Source organism: Mobula hypostoma, chromosome 2 (genome assembly GCF_963921235.1).
Source record: "Mobula hypostoma chromosome 2, sMobHyp1.1, whole genome shotgun sequence".
NCBI lineage: Eukaryota > Metazoa > Chordata > Chondrichthyes > Myliobatiformes > Myliobatidae > Mobula > Mobula hypostoma.
In genome coordinates this window covers 247,743,206-247,761,652 of record NC_086098.1, presented here as the reverse complement: position 1 = coordinate 247,761,652, position 18,447 = coordinate 247,743,206, and the positions used below count along the sequence as shown (strand labels likewise).

The following is an 18,447-nucleotide window of genomic DNA, read 5'->3' as shown; positions in this document are numbered from 1 at the left end:
GAATGAGTGTGGGGACTGTTACAGGACTGTGGGGAGAGGGGGACAGTGGGATTAGTGTGGGGACTGATACAGGACTGTGGGGAGAGGGGGACAGTGGGATTAGTGTGGGGACTGATACAGGACAGTGGGAGAGTGGGACAGTGAGATTAGTTTGGGGACTGATACAGGATTGTGGGGAGAGAGGGGACAGTGGGATTAGAGTGGGGACTGATACAGGACTGTGGGGAGAGAGGGGACAGTGGGATTAGTGTGGGGACTGATACAGGACTGTGGGGAGAGAGGGGGACAGTGGGATCAGTGTGGGGACTGATACAGGACTGTGGGGAGAGAGTGGGACAGTGGGATTAGTTTGGGGACTGATACAGGACTGTGGGGAGAGAGTGGGACAGTGGGATTAGTTTGGGGACTGATACAGGACTGTGGGGAGAGAGGGGGACAGTGGGATTAGTGTGGGGACTGATACAGGACTGTGGGGAGAGAGGGGACAGTGGGATTAGTGTGGGAACTGATACAGGACTGTGGGGAGAGAGTGGGACAGTGGGATTAGTGTGGGGACTGATACAGGACTGTGGGGAGAGAGGGGGACAGTGGGATTAGTTTGGGGACTGATACAGGACTGTGGGGAGAGAGGGGGACAGTGGGATTAGTGTGGGGACTGATACAGGACTGTGGGGGGAGCAGGGGACAGTGAGGTTATTGTGGGGACTGATACAGGACTGTGGGGGAGAGTGGGACAGTGAGATTAGTTTGGGGACTGATACAGGACTGTGGGGGGAGAGTGGGACAGTGGGATTAGTTTGGGGACTGATACAGGACTGTGGGGAGAGAGGGGACAGTGGGATTAGTGTGGGAACTGATACAGGACTATGGGGAGAGAGTGGGACAGTGGGATTAGTGTGGGGACTGATACAGGACTGTGGGGAGAGAGTGGGACAGTGGGATTAGTTTGGGGACTGATACAGGACTGTGGGGAGAGAGTGGGACAGTGGGATTAGTTTGGGGACTGATATAGGACTGTGGGGAGAGAGGGGGACAGTGGGATTAGTGTGGGGACTGATACAGGACTGTGGGGAGAGAGGGGGACAGTGGGATTAGTTTGGGGACTGATACAGGACTGTGGGGAGAGAGTGGGACAGTGGGATTAGTTTGGGGACTGATACAGGACTGTGGGGAGAGAGGGGGACAGTGGGATTAGTGTGGGGACTGATACAGGACTGTGGGGAGAGAGGGGACAGTGGGATTAGTGTGGGAACTGATACAGGACTGTGGGGAGAGAGTGGGACAGTGGGATTAGTGTGGGGACTGATACAGGACTGTGGGGAGAGAGGGGGACAGTGGGATTAGTTTGGGGACTGATACAGGACTGTGGGGAGAGAGGGGGACAGTGGGATTAGTGTGGGGACTGATACAGGACTGTGGGGGGAGAGTGGGACAGTGGGATTAGTGTGGGGACTGATACAGGACTGTGGGGAGAGAGGGGGACAGTGGGATTAGTTTGGGGACTGATACAGGACTGTGGGGAGAGAGGGGGACAGTGGGATTAGTGTGGGGACTGATACAGGACTGTGGGGGGAGCAGGGGACAGTGAGGTTATTGTGGGGACTGATACAGGACTGTGGGGGAGAGTGGGACAGTGAGATTAGTTTGGGGACTGATACAGGACTGTGGGGGGAGAGTGGGACAGTGGGATTAGTTTGGGGACTGATACAGGACTGTGGGGAGAGAGTGGGACAGTGGGATTAGTGTGGGGACTGATACAGGACTGTGGGGAGAGAGTGGGACAGTGGGATTAGTGTGGGGACTGATACAGGACTGTGGGGAGAGAGTGGGACAGTGGGATTAGTTTGGGGACTGATACAGGACTGTGGGGAGAGAGTGGGACAGTGGGATTAGTTTGGGGACTGATATAGGACTGTGGGGAGAGAGGGGGACAGTGGGATTAGTGTGGGGACTGATACAGGACTGTGGGGAGAGAGGGGGACAGTGGGATTAGTGTGGGAACTGATACAGGACTGTGGGGAGAGAGGGGGACAGTGGGATTAGTGTGGGGACTGATACAGGACTGTGGGGAGAGACAGGGCAGTGGAATGAGTTTGGGGACTGATACAGGGCTGTAGGGAGAGAGCAGGGCAGTGAGATTAGTTTGGGGACCAATACAGGTCTATTCGTTTTTAGGGGTTTGGACCCAAGTCGTAAATTTAACACAACAGGAATCAGAATGACGTCAGGATTGAAAGGGACAGTATGATATTCTAAAGTTCACACAGTGACATTAGAGTGAGTGGAACAGATGCTGTGGGTTGGGATTTTAGTGCGTTAGCTTTATTTATTTATGCCGTGCCTCGGCGGTCTGACTAAACCTAGTACATTTGCCTGCCCTCAGCATGGGTGATCGATCAGAGATACATCTTCATCTTTAACAAGTGCCTCCCTGCCCTCATTGCTCTGCAGACAGTGAGGTAGGTATCAGAGTTACAAACCGATCCCCACAGTCTGTGCACTGGCCTGTGTGTGTGAAACTCACAGTGGGTGATCTGACCCATGTCTCATAACCACTGTGTACTGACCCCCTGTCTCACACCCACAGTCTGCATACTAACCCCATGACTCACACCCACAGTCTGTGTACTAATCCCCTGTCTCACACCCACAGACTGCGTACCGACCCCCTGTCTCACACTCACAGTCTGCGTACTGAACCCGTCTCACACCCACAGTCTGTGTACTGACCCCCTGTCTCACACCCACAGACTGCGTACTGACCCCCTGTCTCACACTCACAGTCTGTGTACTGACCCCCGTCTCACACTCTCAGTCTGTGTACTGACCCCCTGTCTCATACCCACAGTCTGCGTACTGACCCCGTCTCACACTCACATTCTGTGTACTTACCCCCTGTCTCACACCCACAGTATGCGTATTGACCCCTGTCTCACACCCACAGTCTGCGTACTGACCCCCTGTATCACACCCACATTCTGCGTACTGATTCCCTGTCTCACACCTGCGGTCTGCGTACTGACCCTGTCTCCCCATCCACAGTCTGCGTACTGACCCCCTGTCTCACACCCGCGTCTGCATACTGACCCTCTCACACCCACAATCTGTGTAGTGACCCCCTGTCTCACACCCACAGTCTGCATAGTGACCCCCTGTCTCACACCCACAGTCTGCGTACTGACACTGCCGTTATTTTATTGTCCGTATTCATCCTCTCTCTCCACTGTGGAGAAGCGATATCTCCACCTGTCAGGCAGCCTCAGCTGACAGGTACTGAGCCCAGGCCCCGGCCTGTTTCTGTGCTGATGTCTGTTTGTGTTTTGCAGTCTCTGGAACGTGGGTCTGACTGAAGCCACCTTCACTGCGCTGGTTGCCATCCTGCGCCAGTGCACCAGTCTCAGGTAAGAAACAGACCAGGGATCAACTTATGTATATAGAGCACAGGGAGTGTGGATACCCCCTGGGGGCTTTTATATGAACACTAGGGTGTGTGTGTGTACGCGTGTGCTCACCAGGGAGTGTGTGGGTGTGCTCACTGGGGAGTGTGGGGGTGTGTGTGTACACGTGTGCTCACCAGGGAGTGTGTGGGTGTGCTCACTGGGGAGTGTGGGGGTGTGTGTGTGTGTGTGTGTACGCGTGTGCTCACCAGGGAGTGTGTGGGTGTGCTCACCGGGGAGTGTGGGTGTGTGTGTGTGTGTGTGTGTGTGTGTGTGCTCACTGGAGTGGGAGTGTGTGCTCACCGGGGAAGGTGTGGGTGTGCTCACTGGGGAGTGTGTGTGTGTGTGTGTGTGTGTGTGCGCTCACCGGGAGGGTGTTCTGTCTGTAAATTGTAGACATGGTAAAGGTACTGAATACACGCTGGTTAGTGAGGTTTACTGTCAAGCACAGTCCACGTGTGCACATATGGGATGAAAAGTTTACTTGCAGCAGCATCATAGGCCCAGAGCAACAGATGTGCAGCATTCACAAGGAAACCAAATTAAACATAAACTCACGAAAGAATGATTACAACAAAATAAAAGTAATTTTTAGTGTTGAGTGTTTTCAGGGTGTTGCTAAGCTATTGTGAATAAGGTTGTGCTGGATGGTTCGAGAAGCAAGTAACTGAAGGGACGTCACTGTTCCTGAACCCGGTGGTGTGGAACTTCAGGCTTCTGTACCTCCTGCCCGATGGTATCTGTGAAATGATGGCCTGGCCTGGATGACGGGTATTTGTGATGAAGGATTTTGTCTTTTCTTGAGGCAGTGCCTCCTGTAGATACTGTCAAGGGTGAGGAAAGCATGATGTCCACTGTTGGGCTAAGTTCACTATGATCTGCATCTCCTTATATCGCTGTGCATTTAAATTGCTCTACCAGACCATGATTCAACCACTCAGGATGCTTTCAACAGTATATCTATAGGAGTCTCGTAGAGTGTTCAGTAATTCTGCACCTAGGAAAGCGTCGATGTGATTCAGCCACAAGAGACTGCAAGTTTTAGAATCTCAGGTGACGTAGCAAGTGCTGGAGGAATCAGCGGATCAGGCAGCATCTGCGGTGGGAAACGAATGGAAGATGTTTCAGGTTGAGACCTTTCATTAGGGACTATCTTGCATATCAGCCCAGATGAAGGTTCTGGACCTAAAACATCAGCCTTCCATTTCCCTCACAGGTGCTGCCTAACCTTCTGAGTCTTCAAGTGGGTTTACACAACAGGGAAGTTGTATACATGCTGGGAAGCTGGGGAGACTGTATAATCTCTAAGTAAGTTGTGTACATCATCCTAATGTGGAAATATTTCACTCTACTTTCACCATCTCTGGGTTTAAATCCTCAACAGCGCCATGGGAGCACCTTCACTGCACGGACTGTGGTGGATCAAGGGTTAGCTGGACCCCTCCTCGAGGGCCATGGGGATGGACAATAAGCATTGCTCTTGACAGCAAGACGTGATAAATATATTAGGAGAAAGTCACTCCAGGGAGGGTTGATGCAGGTTCAGGTTGGGTGGGGCAGTTGAGCCACACTGACTCCACACTTGTTGTTTCCAGGTCTGTGGTGCTGGACGGAAACCCAATTGCCCACCAGCCTTATTATCTGCTGATGAACGAAGACAGCCAGTGAGTAAACAACACACCGTTATTCATGATGCAGTCATTCATAGGGTCTTACAGCACAGAAGCATGCCCTCTAGTCCACCATGTCCCTACTGGCCCCCCCTGCTCATATCCCATTCCCCAGCATTCAGTCTCAGTGTGTCAGGTGCTCATCCAGATAGTTCTTCATGTTGTGAGAGTCTCCCACTCAGGAGGTGTGTCCCGGATTGCATCCAAAGTCTTTTCTCAGATCCCCTCCAACCTTCTTACCATAATGTCCTGATGCAGGGTCTCGGCCTGAAACGCCAACCATCCCTTCACCGCTCCTGATGATGAACTCTTCTAGCAGCTTGGTTTTTGCTCCAGGTTCCTGGTACCTGCCTGCGTCTTCATTTTACTACCCTTCTGTTATGTATGCCCAGAGCAAGAACGTTAAAGGAGTAGTAAGATTAAATGTTTTTACTGAATCATCTTTGCCATGGGGAAGATTTCCTATCATCCACTATATCCATGTCCTTCATAATTCTGTATATCTCTATCATATCCTCTCTCAGCCTCCTCCGCTCAAGGGAGAACAGACCCAGCCTCTCCGGTCTCTCTTTATAACTGTCCCAGGTAATTCTCCGTCCCAGAGAATTTCCTCTGCACCTGCCCCATGTAGTCACCCCCATGCTGTCATGTGGAGACCAGACTGATCTAACTCATCTCAAAGGTGAGGGGGTTGAAACTGGGGCTGGGAGGTGATGGGTAGAACCAAGTGAAGAGGGTGATGGACCGTGAACCAGTTTATTATTGTCAAATGTAACGACGTACAGTGAACAACTTTGTTTTGCTTGCCATCCTTACAGATCAAGTCATTACGTCAGTGCATTGAGGTAGTACAAGGGAAAACCAATTACAGGGAATGCAGAACATTTACAGGGAAAGTACAGTGTAGGCAAACAATAATGTTCTAGGCTGCGATGAAATAGATTGTGAGGTCAAGAGTCCACCTTAACGTACAAGTTGATGGTTCAGCAGTCTTATAACAGCAGGATAGAAATTGTCCTTGAGCTTGGTAGTACGTGCTTTCAGGTTTTGTTTACGGCAAAGAGAGGAGGGAGCAGAGTCTAGGGTGGGAAGGATCTTTGATTATGTTTGCTATTTTACTGAGGCAGTGAGGCAGAGTATTGCATTGAGTTCCAAGCAGAATGAGAGGCTTTGGAGAGGGTACAGAAGATGTTTGCGGGTACGCTGACTAGATTAAAGGGCATATTCTTCTACAAGGAGAAGTTACACAAACTTTGATTGTTTTCTCTAGAATAGCAGAGGTTGAAGGGAGACCTGATAGAGGTTTACTGTATAAAACTATGAGGGGCATGGATAGAGTGGATGGTTTTTCCCGGGTTGAGATGTCCAATACTGGAGGACATGCATTTGAAGTGAAACAGGGTGTTCCAAGGACATCCCATCTCACCTTAAATGCAGTGCATTATTTCAAACAGAATAAGGATCCCTGGAATGTGCTGCCAGGTATGATGGTGGAGTCATGCATTTAAGAGCATCTTAGACAAGCACATGAATGCGGAGAATGGAGCAATGTAAACAATGTGCATGCAGAAGAGACTAGTTTAGCAAGTTCTGTTCAGTTTTAGTCTAGTTCTGCCCAACTTTATGAACTAAAGAGCTTGTTCCTGTACTGTTTAATATTCTATGTCCTACCTAACATTCCAGTTTCCAGTATTACTTCCCAAAGCCTTTTCCTATTTGTTTTTGCAGAATTCAACACTTAACTCTGAGAAACAACCAAATAGATGATGTGGGCGCAAAGCTGATTGGGGAAGCACTTTCCACACCCAGAAAGTGCAACAAGACACTGCTAACTCTGAGTCTGAACTTCAATCACATCACGGACAAAGGAATGGGCTACATTGCAGATGTAAGGAAAAGGGAATCTCCAGAATTGCGTCCAACAGATGCCAAACACACTCAGAACACTATGTACATGCAAGCAGGAGACACAGACACCAAGTATTTCTCTCTCATAAGCTCACCTCCTGTCCTCTCCTCCCCTCCCCGTCCTCCCATCCCCTCCTCTCCCCCCATCCCCTCCTGGGCATCACTGAGTCATGACTGAGGAAAGATTATATCTATGAGCTTAACATCCAAGGATACACTTTGTATCTAAAGGACAGGCGGGTGGACGGAAGGGCTAGGGTGGTTCTGTTGGTAAAAAATGAAATCAAATCCTTAGAAAAAGGTGACAGGATTGGAAGGTGTAGAATCCTTGTGTAGAGCTAAGAAACTGCAAGGGTAAAAAGACCCCGACGAGAGTTACATACAGGCCTCCAAACAGGTCATGGACTACAAATGTCAACGGAGATAGAAAAGGCTTGTCAAAAGGGCAATGTTACAATAGCCATGGGAAATTTTAATATGCAGGTGGCTTAGGAAAATCTGCTTGGTGCAGGATTCCAAGAGGGAAAAATTGTAGGATGCCTACAAGAGGGCTTTTTAGCGCAACTCGTGGTTAAGCCCACTATTCTGAATTGGGTGTCGTGCAATGAACCGGAATTGATTAGACAGTTTAAGGTAAAGGAGCCCTTAGGAGCCAATGATCATAATATGATAGAATTCACCGTGCAGTTTGAGAGGGAGAAGCTAAAGTCAAATGTATCAGTATTACAGTGGAGTAAAGGGAATTACAGAGGCATGAAAGAGGGATGATGGCAGAGCAGCAATGGCCGGAATTTCATGGAGCAATCTGGAAGGTGCAACATCCCAAAGAAGAAGTTGTTTCTAAAGGCAGGGTGACGTAACTGTGGGAGGCATGGTAAGTCAAAGCCAACATAAAAGCCAAAGAGAGGGCACATAATAGAGCAACAATTAGTGGAAAGTTAGAGGATTGGGAAGCTTTTAAAAACCAACAGCAACTAAAAAAGTCATGAAAAGGAAAAAGATGGAATACAAAGAAAAGCTAGCTAATATTATCAAAGAGGATACCAAATGTTTCTTCAGATATATTCCTCAGGTAAAGGAGAGGTGAGACTAGATATCGGACCACTGGAAAATGATGCTGGAGAGGTAGTAATGAGGGACAAGGAAATGGCAGATGAACTGAATAAGTATTTTGCATCTGTCTTCACTGTGGAAGACACTGGCAGTGTGCCGGTAGTTCGAGAGTGTCGGGGCAGAAGTGAATGAAGATGCCAATACTAGGAAGAAGGTGCTTGGGAAATTGAAGTGCGTGGGAAGGTAGATTAGTCACCTGGACCAGGTTTTCTGCACCCTAGGACTCTGAAGAAGGTGGCTGAAGAGATTGTGATGGCATTAGTAATGATCTTTCAAGAATCAATAGATTCTGGCATGGTTCCAGAGGACTGAAAATTGCAAATGTCACTCCACTCTTTAGGAAGGGACAGAGATAGATGGAAATTATAGGCCAGTTAGTCTGACATCAATGGTTGGGAAAATGTTGGAGTTGATTGTTGAGGATGTGGTTTGGGGGTACTTGGAGTCACATGATGAAACAGGCCAAAGTCAGCATGGTTTCCTTAAAGGAAAACCTTGCCTGACAAATCTGTTGGAATTCTTTGAAGAAATTACAAGCAGGATAGACAAAGGAGAGTCAGTGGATGTTGTTTATTTGGATTTTTGGTTTATTTGACAAGGTGCCACACTGGAGGCAGCTTAACAAGTTAAAAACCCATGGTATTACAGGAAAGATACTAGCATGGATAGAGCATTGCTAATTAGCAGGAGGCAAAGAATGTGAATAAATGGAGCTTTTTCTGGGTGGCTGCCAATGACTAGTGCTGTTCCACAAGGGTCATGTTGGGACTGCTTCTTTTTACGTTATCTATCTATGATTTGGATGACTGAATTGATGGCTTTGTGGCCAAGTTGGCAGATGTTATGAAGACAGTTGAAGGGACAGGTAGTGTTGAGCAAGCAGGGAGGCTGCAGAAGGAGTTAGACAGATTAGGAGAATGGGCAAAGAAGTGGCAGATGGAATACAGTGTCGGGAAGTGCAGAAGAAGTAAAGGCATAGACTATTTTCTAAATAGAGAGAAAATTTAAAAATCTGAGGTGCAGAGGGGCTTGGGAGTCCTTGTGCAGGTTTCCCAAAAGGTTAACTTGCAGGTTGAGTCAGTGGTGAGGAAAGCAAATGCAATGTTAGCATTAATTTTGAGAGTACTAGAACATAAAAGACGGTGTAATGTTGAGGCACTGGTAAGGACTCAGGAGTATTGTGAGCAGTTTTGAGCCCCCTATCTAAGAAAGGATGTGCTGACATTGGAGAGGATTCAGAGGAGGTTCATGAGATAGATTCCTTGAATGAAAGAGTTACCATATGCACAGTGATTTATGGCACTGAGCCTGTACTCACTAGGATTCAGAAGAATGAGGGGGGATCTCATTGAAAGTTGAAAGACCTCAACAGAGAGAATGTGAAGAGGAATTTTCTTGTGGTGGAGGAGTCTAGGACCAGAGGGCACAGCCTCAGAACAGGGGGGTGTCCATTTAAAATGGAGATGAGGAGAATTTCTTTAGCCAGAGAGTGGTGAATCTGTGGAATTAATTGTCACAGGCAGCCGTGGAGACCAAATCATTGGGTATATTTAATGGAAAAGTTGGTAGGTTCTTGATTTGTAAGGGCATGAAGGGCTATGGGGAGAAGACAAGAGACCGGGACTGAGAGGGAAATAGATCAGTCATGATGAAATGGCAGGGCAGTCTCAATGGGCTGAATGGCCTAATTCTGCTCATATACCTTATCTTCTTATGGTCTTTCCATAGTGCATAAATAAAAATAGGATCAACGTGACATGCCAAATTTCTTTAGCCTTCTGAGAAACTAAAGATGTTGGTAAGCTTTCTTGGCCATGTTATCAACATGGATAGATCAGGACAGGCTCCTGGTGATGTTCATTCCCACAAACCTGAAGATCTCATCACCATTATGTAAGTAGGTTCCTGAGTGCTATCCCCCGGTTGTTTAGAGAAAGGTTTTTCATATGACACCATCTCACCAGGTTCTCTAGCTCCTTCCTCTGCTTTAACATCATTATCTGAGATACAGCCCACTACAGTGGTCACAAAATAATCTGCAGATGCTGGGGCCACTACAGTGGTATCAGCTGCAAATGTGTAGACTGAATTGGAGCAGAATCTGGCCACACAGCCGTGACTGTAAGGGAGTAGAGTAGGGTGCTGAGTACCCAACCTTGTGGAACACCAGTATTTAGAATATGTCTATGAAGGTTCTCGGTCATCCAGGTCATTGTATATTAAGCAGCAGTAAATCAAGGCAACTGGACTTGCTGTGTTGTCTAGAAGATGTTTTGCCACTCATCCAAGAGGCTTCTTCAGATCTGATCCAAGGTGTAGCAATCACATGAGGGTCGTTAAGAGTCGTAGAGTTAATGAGATGGTTATCAATGCAGTAGCTACTTACAATGCAGTCCTAACGTCTCTACTCTGATGTCTCCACAGCATTTCACACCTCTATTCATGCAAAGATAAGACTAATGAGCCTCGCATTAACGAGTCTTAACGACCCTCATGTGATTGCTATACCTTTAAACAACTCACAAAGTTATAAACTGGAAAACTACCCACCATGGATCAGAACTGAAAGTCAAAGTCAAATGTTGAGTTTATTGTCATATGCTACCAATATCTACTACCATTGAGCAGGAGGTACCACAGCACCAGGGTTAGGGACAGTTATTATGCTACAATCAGCAGAGTCCTAAACCAGTGTGGATAACTTCACTCCTTTCAATTCTGAACTGACTCCACCATCTACAGACTCCCTTTCAATGACTCTACAAATAATGTTCTCAGCATTATCTACTTTATATGCATGGGGTGCAGGTCGATGGCACTATACACTTTAAATGGTTTGGCATGGACTAGATGGGCTGAAGGGCCCGTTTCTGTGCTGTACATTTCTGTGACTGATTTGTGTTTTGCGCATTGGTTGTCAGTCTTCATTTGTCTATAATTTTTTTTCCACAAATTCTATTGTATTTCTTTATTTTCCTGTAAATAGCCACAAGGAAATGAATCTCAAGGTAGTATGTGGTGACATACAGTATATGTACTTTGAAGATAAATTGAATTTGATATCTGTAAGTACGAGGGTAGAATCTGGGGAACTGATGAGAATATGGGGAGAATAAAATGGGATCAGTTCAGATAGGTGATGGTAGTTGGTTCAGACTCTGTGGGCCAAAGGGCCTGTTTCTGTGTTGAATGTGCTGTATCTTCATATAACTCAAAGAGGTATTCATATAATCAGGATACACTTGTCTGTCATATCTTTTTGTTAAAATAGAGTCTGCACAATTCCACAGGTGCATTGAAAAATACTTACTTGCAGCACCATCACAGGCACACAGCATCAGAGACACAACATACACAAGAAAAATGTAAATTAAACACAAATTATACAAGAAAAAGCACAATTAGTAGAAATAAACAAAATCCACCATAGTACAAAGTGATCATGATGACGATGATAGGCGTTCGTTAGTCTCATGAGACCATGGATTTGCGCCTTGGAAGGTTTCCAGGGCGCAGGCCTGGGCATGGTTGTATGGAAGACCAGCAGTTGCCCATGCTGCAAGTCTCCCCTCTCCACACCGCCGATGTTGTCCAAGGGAAGGGCAGTAGGGCCGATACAGCTTGGCACCGGTGTCGTCGCAGAGCAATGTGTGGTTAAGTGCCTTGCTCAAGGACACAACACGCTGCCTCAGCTGAGGCTCGAACTAGCGACTTTCAGATCACTAGACGAACGCCTTAACCACTTGGCCACGCGCCAACACAAAGTGATCATAATGTTGCTGTATTGAAGTGGTGATTCGGGTTGTGCCGGTTGGTTCAAGGACTTTACACCCAAAATGAACTGTTTTACTTGAGATCAGCGAGGTGGCTGGAATTGTCTGCTTTGTCATCCCCAGGGTCTGCGATTGAATCGGTCGCTGCTGTGGCTTTCGGTTGCTTACAATCAAATTGGGGACGAAGGAGCAATAAAACTGGCTAAGGTGAGTGGATAGGGGGGTTTCTGTGACAGTCTGTCTGTCATCAAGATGGTGACGGATGAAGAAACGGAGCAACCTGTTCCATTCCAGGTACACAGAGGACTGCTGCACGTCCCCAAGGTGCAACGTGGTCGGCAAAGATTGGTTGGGTCGAACGGCTTTATCTGTGCTGTATTGCTCTATGACTATGCTGAGTAGGACTGGGAGACCACACTCTGTGCGGACTGCTGTAGATTCCTCACTGGTCTTACACCTACCACTCTGACTCCGATTCCAACCATTCCATCTTCTCCAAATTCCGAGAGAGATCCAGCATGGAATTAGGCCTTTTGGCCCACCCCATTCCAAACACCCATTTACACCCATCATTTTATTCTTCCCAACATTCTCTATCAACTCCCTCCAGGTTCTACCCATCACAATTCACAGCAGCAATATACAGCATCAGCAACACAACGCACACAGCATGGTGTTGTGGTCTTCTACTGGGGTGTGGGGGAATGGGGTTGAGAGGGATAATAAATCAGACTCTAAACTGGATGACCTAGTTCTTCTCCTACACTTTATGGTCTTAGATACACGTGACGAGAATTAAACACAGATCTCTGGAACTACAACGCAGCCATTGCGCCAATCATACTAAGTATACTGCAAGCAAAACTCATTCCTGGAGCTAAAATATTAAAATGTAGGAAGCATTCAGAAGGTCAGGCATCATCTGTGAAATGAATCTGTGGACTTCCACTCCGTCCGCCACAACAGACAGGATCTCCTGGTTGCCAACCACTTCAACTCTGCCTCCCATTCCCATTCGGATATGTCCATACATGGCCTCCTCTACTGCCATGATGAGGTCAAACTCAGGTTGGAGGAGCAACACCTCATATACCATCTAGGTAGTCTCCAGCCCCTTGGTATGAACATAGAATTCTCCAACTTCCGGTAATTTCCTCCCCCTCCCTTCCCCTATCCCTATTTCACTTTGCCCCCTCCCCCAGCTGCCTATCACCTCCCTCATGGTCCTGCCTCCTTCTACTACCCATTGTGTTTTCCCCTATCCCTCCTTCACCTTTCCTGCCTATCCCCTCCCTGCTTCCCTCCCCCAACCCTTTATCTTTCCCCTTACTGGTTTTTCACCAGGAACCTACCAGCATTCTCCTTCCCACCCTCCCCCCACCTTTTTTATAGGGCCTCTGCCCCTTCCCTCTACAGTCCTGACGAAGGGTTCAGGCCCGAAACGTTGACTGATCGTTTCCATGGATGCTGCCTGACCTGCTGAGTTCCTCCAGCATGTTGTGAGCGTTGCTTTGATCCCAGCATCTGCAGAGTATTTTGTGTCACCTGTGGAATGAAAAATGGTTAATGTTTCAGGTTAAAGACCATTTGAACTTAGAAACTGAGAAAAGTAAGGTGAGAAGAGTCAGTTAGAAGAAAAAGTCTTTTCCAGCTCTGGCAGTTAAATTCCTCAGATTCAGAGTAGGGATGTGTTTATGTGGCCCAGTGTCATGTGTCGCTTCTTTGCTACAGGTTCTAAGTCCATTTGCACTGACCCACGAGGAGATCGTGGAGAGGAGACTCCTACAGTTCAACTCTCAGGAGAGCCGGAGATCGGTGAGGCTCGATTTCTCTTCTCTTGGCTTCCCCACCCACCCCTCAGCTAATCCTAGAGTGTATCAGGAATGATTGAGTGGTCACCCATGTAGAGACTTAAGCACAGGAGCAGGCCCTTCAACCCATCATGTCCATCCTAGCATCCAGGCATTGGTCCATTGCTTATCCCATTCATCAGAACTGGAATTAGCTGAGAGTCCGAGATGGCTCGGATAAAAGAAATTCACGGCAAGATCAGTGGTATTTTCTGCATCAGGGTAGAAAGAAGGAGCAACACAGTCAAAGTCGAGTTTACTGTCACATGTACAATGGTGCAATGAAAAACTTCCTATTAGCAGCATCACAGGCACACAGCATCAGCTAAGCAGTATTCACAAGAAAAACGTTAAGATAGATTATACATAATTTTTACAAAAAAGCAGATATATAAAGTCCATTTTCGTGACAAGTACCCAAATGCATGAAGCTGACGGTAAAAGAGGAGAGAGGGCTCTCCTTCTGCTGTGTGGGACAGGGATATAGAGTCAAACCACTCAGCAACAGCCCTTCGGTCCATCATGTCTCTGCTAACCCTCCTACACTCATCCCATTCCCCAGTACTCAGTCCAAACACTTCTCAGTCTCAATGATCCAACTGCTTAAACAGGTACTCCCTCAATGTGGGAGTCTCTGCCCCCACCACATCCTCAGGCAATGTGTCCCAGATTCCAAACCTCTGTAGCGGAATAAATTCCTCCCCGGATCCCCTCTAAATCTCAACCTTGTTATTCTAAACCTACAGCCTCTTGTTTTAAGCAACTCTACCACGGATTAAACTTGCCCGCTGTCTGCTACTGAGAGCAGTAGGATTTCTTTTTACCTTCGTCTCACAGAGCCATGCAGCATAGAGAGAGGCCCTTTGGCCCACAGTGTTTATACTGACCTTTCAGCATCCATCTACACCAACCCCGTATCCCGGCACATCGTCTGTCCCCTTCACTGACTCAGTGATTCAAGTGCTCATCCAGGTACTTCTTCAGTGTTGTGAGAGTCTCACCCTCCACACCAAGGGTTGTGTTAATGATTAGGCTGTGCACACGGACGTCAGTGGCAAGATCGGGGCAGCGCGGTAACGTAATGGTTAGCTAAACTTTACAGAGGTGTATAAAATCTTGAGGGGTACAGACAGGGTGAATCCACACAGTCTTTTTTTTACCCTGGAGTTGTGGGATCTCTAATTAGAAGGCATAAGATTTAATGCTAGAGGGGAAAGACTTAATAGGAACCTGAGGGACAACATCTTCACTCAGAGGGTGGTGAGTATATGGATGAACTGCCAGAGTAAGTCATACTTTTAACAACATATGGGACGGCACGGTAGCGTAATGGTTAGCTAAACTTTACAGAGGTGTATAAAATCTTGAGGGGTACAGACAGGGTGAATCCACACAGTCTTTTTTTTACCCTGGAGTTGTGGGATCTCTAATTAGAAGGCATAAAATTTAATGCTAGAGGGGAGAGACTTAATAGGAACCTGAGGGACAACATCTTCACTCAGAGGGTGGTGAGTATATGGATGAACTGCCAGAGAAAGTCATACTTTAACAACATATGGGACGGCACGGTAGCGTAATGGTTAGCTAAACTTTACAGAGGTGTATAAAATCTTGAGGAGTACAGACAGGGTGAATCCACACAGTCTTTTTTTTACCCTGGAGTTGTGGGATCTCTAATTAGAAGGCATAAAATTTAATGCTAGAGGGGAGAGACTTAATAGGAACCTGAGGGACAACATCTTCACTCAGAGGGTGGTGAGTATATGGATGAACTGCCAGAGAAAGTCATACTTTAACAACATATGGGACGGCACGGTAGCATAGCAGTTAGTGCAGTGTTTCCCAAACTTTTTTAGTCCAATGCCCTCCTAAAGCATCTTCATACCTGCCAACTCCCCCCAAAGCATCTTCATACTTGCCAACTCCCCCCAAAGCATCTTCATACCTGCCAACTCCCCCCAAAGCATCTTCATACCTGCCAACTCCCCCCAAAGCATCTTCATACCTGCCAACTCCCCCAAAGCATCTTCATACTTGCCAACTCCCCCCAAAGCATCTTCATACTTGCCAACTCCCCGCAAACCACCTTCATACTTTCCAACTCCTCCCAAACCACCTTCATACTTGCCAACTCCCCCCAAAGCATCTTCATACTTGCCAACTCCCCCCAAAGCATCTTCATACTTGCCAACTCTCCCCTAAACCATCTTCATACTTGCCAACTCCCCCCAAACCATCTTTTTACTTGCCAACTCCCCCCCCAAAGCATCTTCATACCTGCCAACTCCCCCCAAAGCATCTTCATACCTGCCAACTCTCCCCTAAACCATCTTCATACTTGCCAACTCCCCCCAAACCATCTTCATACTTGCCAACTCCCCCCCCAAAGCATCTTCATACTTGCCAACTCCCCGCAAACCACCTTCATACTTTCCAACTCCTCCCAAACCACCTTCATACTTGCCAACTCCCCCCAAAGCATCTTCATACTTGCCAACTCCCCCCAAAGCATCTTCATACTTGCCAACTCTCCCCTAAACCATCTTCATACTTGCCAACTCCCCCCAAACCATCTTCATACTTGCCAACTCCCCCCCAAAGCATCTTCATACCTGCCAACTCCCCCCAAAGCATCTTCATACCTGCCAACTCTCCCCTAAACCATCTTCATACTTGCCAACTCCCCCCAAACCATCTTCATACTTGCCAACTCCCCCCCCAAAGCATCTTCATACTTGCCAACTCGCCCCAAACCATCTTCATACTTGCCAACAACACACATCAAAGTTGCTGGTGAACGCAGCAGGCCAAGCAGCATCTATAGGAAGAGGCGCAGTCGACGTTTCAGGCCGAGACCCTTCGTCAGGACTAACTGAAGGAAGAGTGAGTAAGGGATTTGAAAGCTGGAGGGGGAGGGAGAGATGCAAAATGATAGGAGAAGACAGGAGGGGGAGGGATAGAGCCGAGAGCTGGACAGGTGATAGGCAAAAGGGAATACGAGAGGATCATGGGACAGGAGGTCCGGGAAGAAAGACGGGGGGTGGGGGGTGACCTAGAGGATGGGCAAGAGGTATATTCAGAGGGACAGAGGGAGAAAAAGGAGAGTGAGAGAAAGAATGTGTGCATAAAAATGAGTAACAGATGGGGTACGAGGGGGAGGTGGGGCCTAGCGGAAGTTAGAGAAGTCAATGTTCATGCCATCAGGTTGGAGGCTACCCAGACGGAATATAAGGTGTTGTTCCTCCAACCTGAGTGTGGCTTCATCTTTACAGTAGAGGAGGCCGTGGATAGACATGTCAGAATGGGAATGGGATGTGGAATTAAAATGTGTGGCCACTGGGAGATCCTGCTTTCTCTGGCGGACAGAGCGTAGATGTTCAGCAAAGCGGTCTCCCAGTCTGTGTCGGGTCTCACCAATATATAAAAGGCCACATCGGGAGCACCGGACGCAGTATATCACCCCAGTCGACTCACAGGTGAAGTGATGCCTCACCTGGAAGGACTGTTTGGGGCCCTGAATGGTGGTAAGGGAGGAAATGTAAGGGCATGTGTAGCACTTGTTCCGCTTACACGGATAAGTGCCAGGAGGGAGATCAGTGGGGAGGGATGGGGGGGACGAATGGACAAGGGAGTTGTGTAGGGAGCGATCCCTGCAGAATGCAGAGAGAAGGGGGGAGGGAAAGATGTGCTTAGTGGTGGGATCCCGTTGGAGGTGGTGGAAGTTACGGAGAATAATATGTTGGACCCGGAGGCTGGTGGGGTGGTAGGTGAGGACCAGGGGAACCCTATTCCTAGTGGGGTGGTGGGAGGATGGAGTGAGAGCAGATGTACGTGAAATGGGGGAGATGCGTTTAAGAGCAGAGTTGATAGTGGAGGAAGGGAAGCCTCTTTCTTTAAAAAATGAAGACATCTCCCTCGTCCTAGAATGAAAAGCCTCATCCTGAGAGCAGATGCGGCGGAGACGGAGGAATTGCGAGAAGGGGATGGCGTTTTTGCAAGAGACAGGGTGAGAAGAGGAATAGTCCAGATAGCTGTGAGAGTCAGTAGGCTTATAGTAGACATCAGTGGATAAGCTGTCTCCAGAGACAGAGACAGAAAGATCTAGAAAGGGGAGGGAGGTGTCGGAAATGGACCAGGTAAACTTGAGGGCAGGGTGAAAGTTGGAGGCAAAGTTAATAAAGTCAACGAGTTCTGCATGCGTGCAGGAAGCAGCGCCAATGCAGTCGTCGATGTAGCGAAGGAAAAGTGGGGGACAGATACCAGAATAGGCACGGAACATAGATTGTTCCACAAACCCAACAAAAAGGCAGGCATAGCTAGGACCCATACGGGTGCCCATAGCTACACCTTTAGTTTGGAGGAAATGGGAGGAGCAAAAGGAGAAATTATTAAGAGTAAGGACTAATTCTGCTAGACGGAGCAGAGTGGTGGTAGAGGTCTGGAATCCAAAAAGAAGCGTAGAGCTTTGAGACCTTCGTGATGGGGGATGGAAGTATATAAGGACTGGACATCCATGGTGAAAATAAAGCGGTGGGGGCCAGGGAACTTAAAATCATCGAAAAGTTTAAGAGCGTGAGAAGTGTCACAAACATAGGTCGGAAGGGATTGAACAAGGGGTGATAAAACAGTGTCGAGGTATGCAGAAACGAGTTCGGTGGGGCAGGAGCAAGCTGAGACAATAGGTCTGCCAGGACAG

General features: G+C 47.8%; 1 protein-coding gene across 2 annotated transcripts in view; it reads left to right on the top strand.

The window, feature by feature from the left end:
* Positions 1-18,447, top strand: part of lrrc71 (leucine rich repeat containing 71) — a 76,158-nt gene that overhangs the window by 18,786 nt on the left and 38,925 nt on the right. For both annotated transcript variants that reach the window (XM_063032748.1, XM_063032739.1), the window contains exons 5-10: positions 2,384-2,459; positions 3,327-3,401; positions 5,033-5,101; positions 6,836-6,995; positions 12,025-12,108; positions 13,633-13,716. In XM_063032748.1, the coding sequence (XP_062888818.1) occupies positions 2,384-2,459; positions 3,327-3,401; positions 5,033-5,101; positions 6,836-6,995; positions 12,025-12,108; positions 13,633-13,716 (548 nt within the window). The remainder of the gene's footprint in view (positions 1-2,383; positions 2,460-3,326; positions 3,402-5,032; positions 5,102-6,835; positions 6,996-12,024; positions 12,109-13,632; positions 13,717-18,447) is intronic.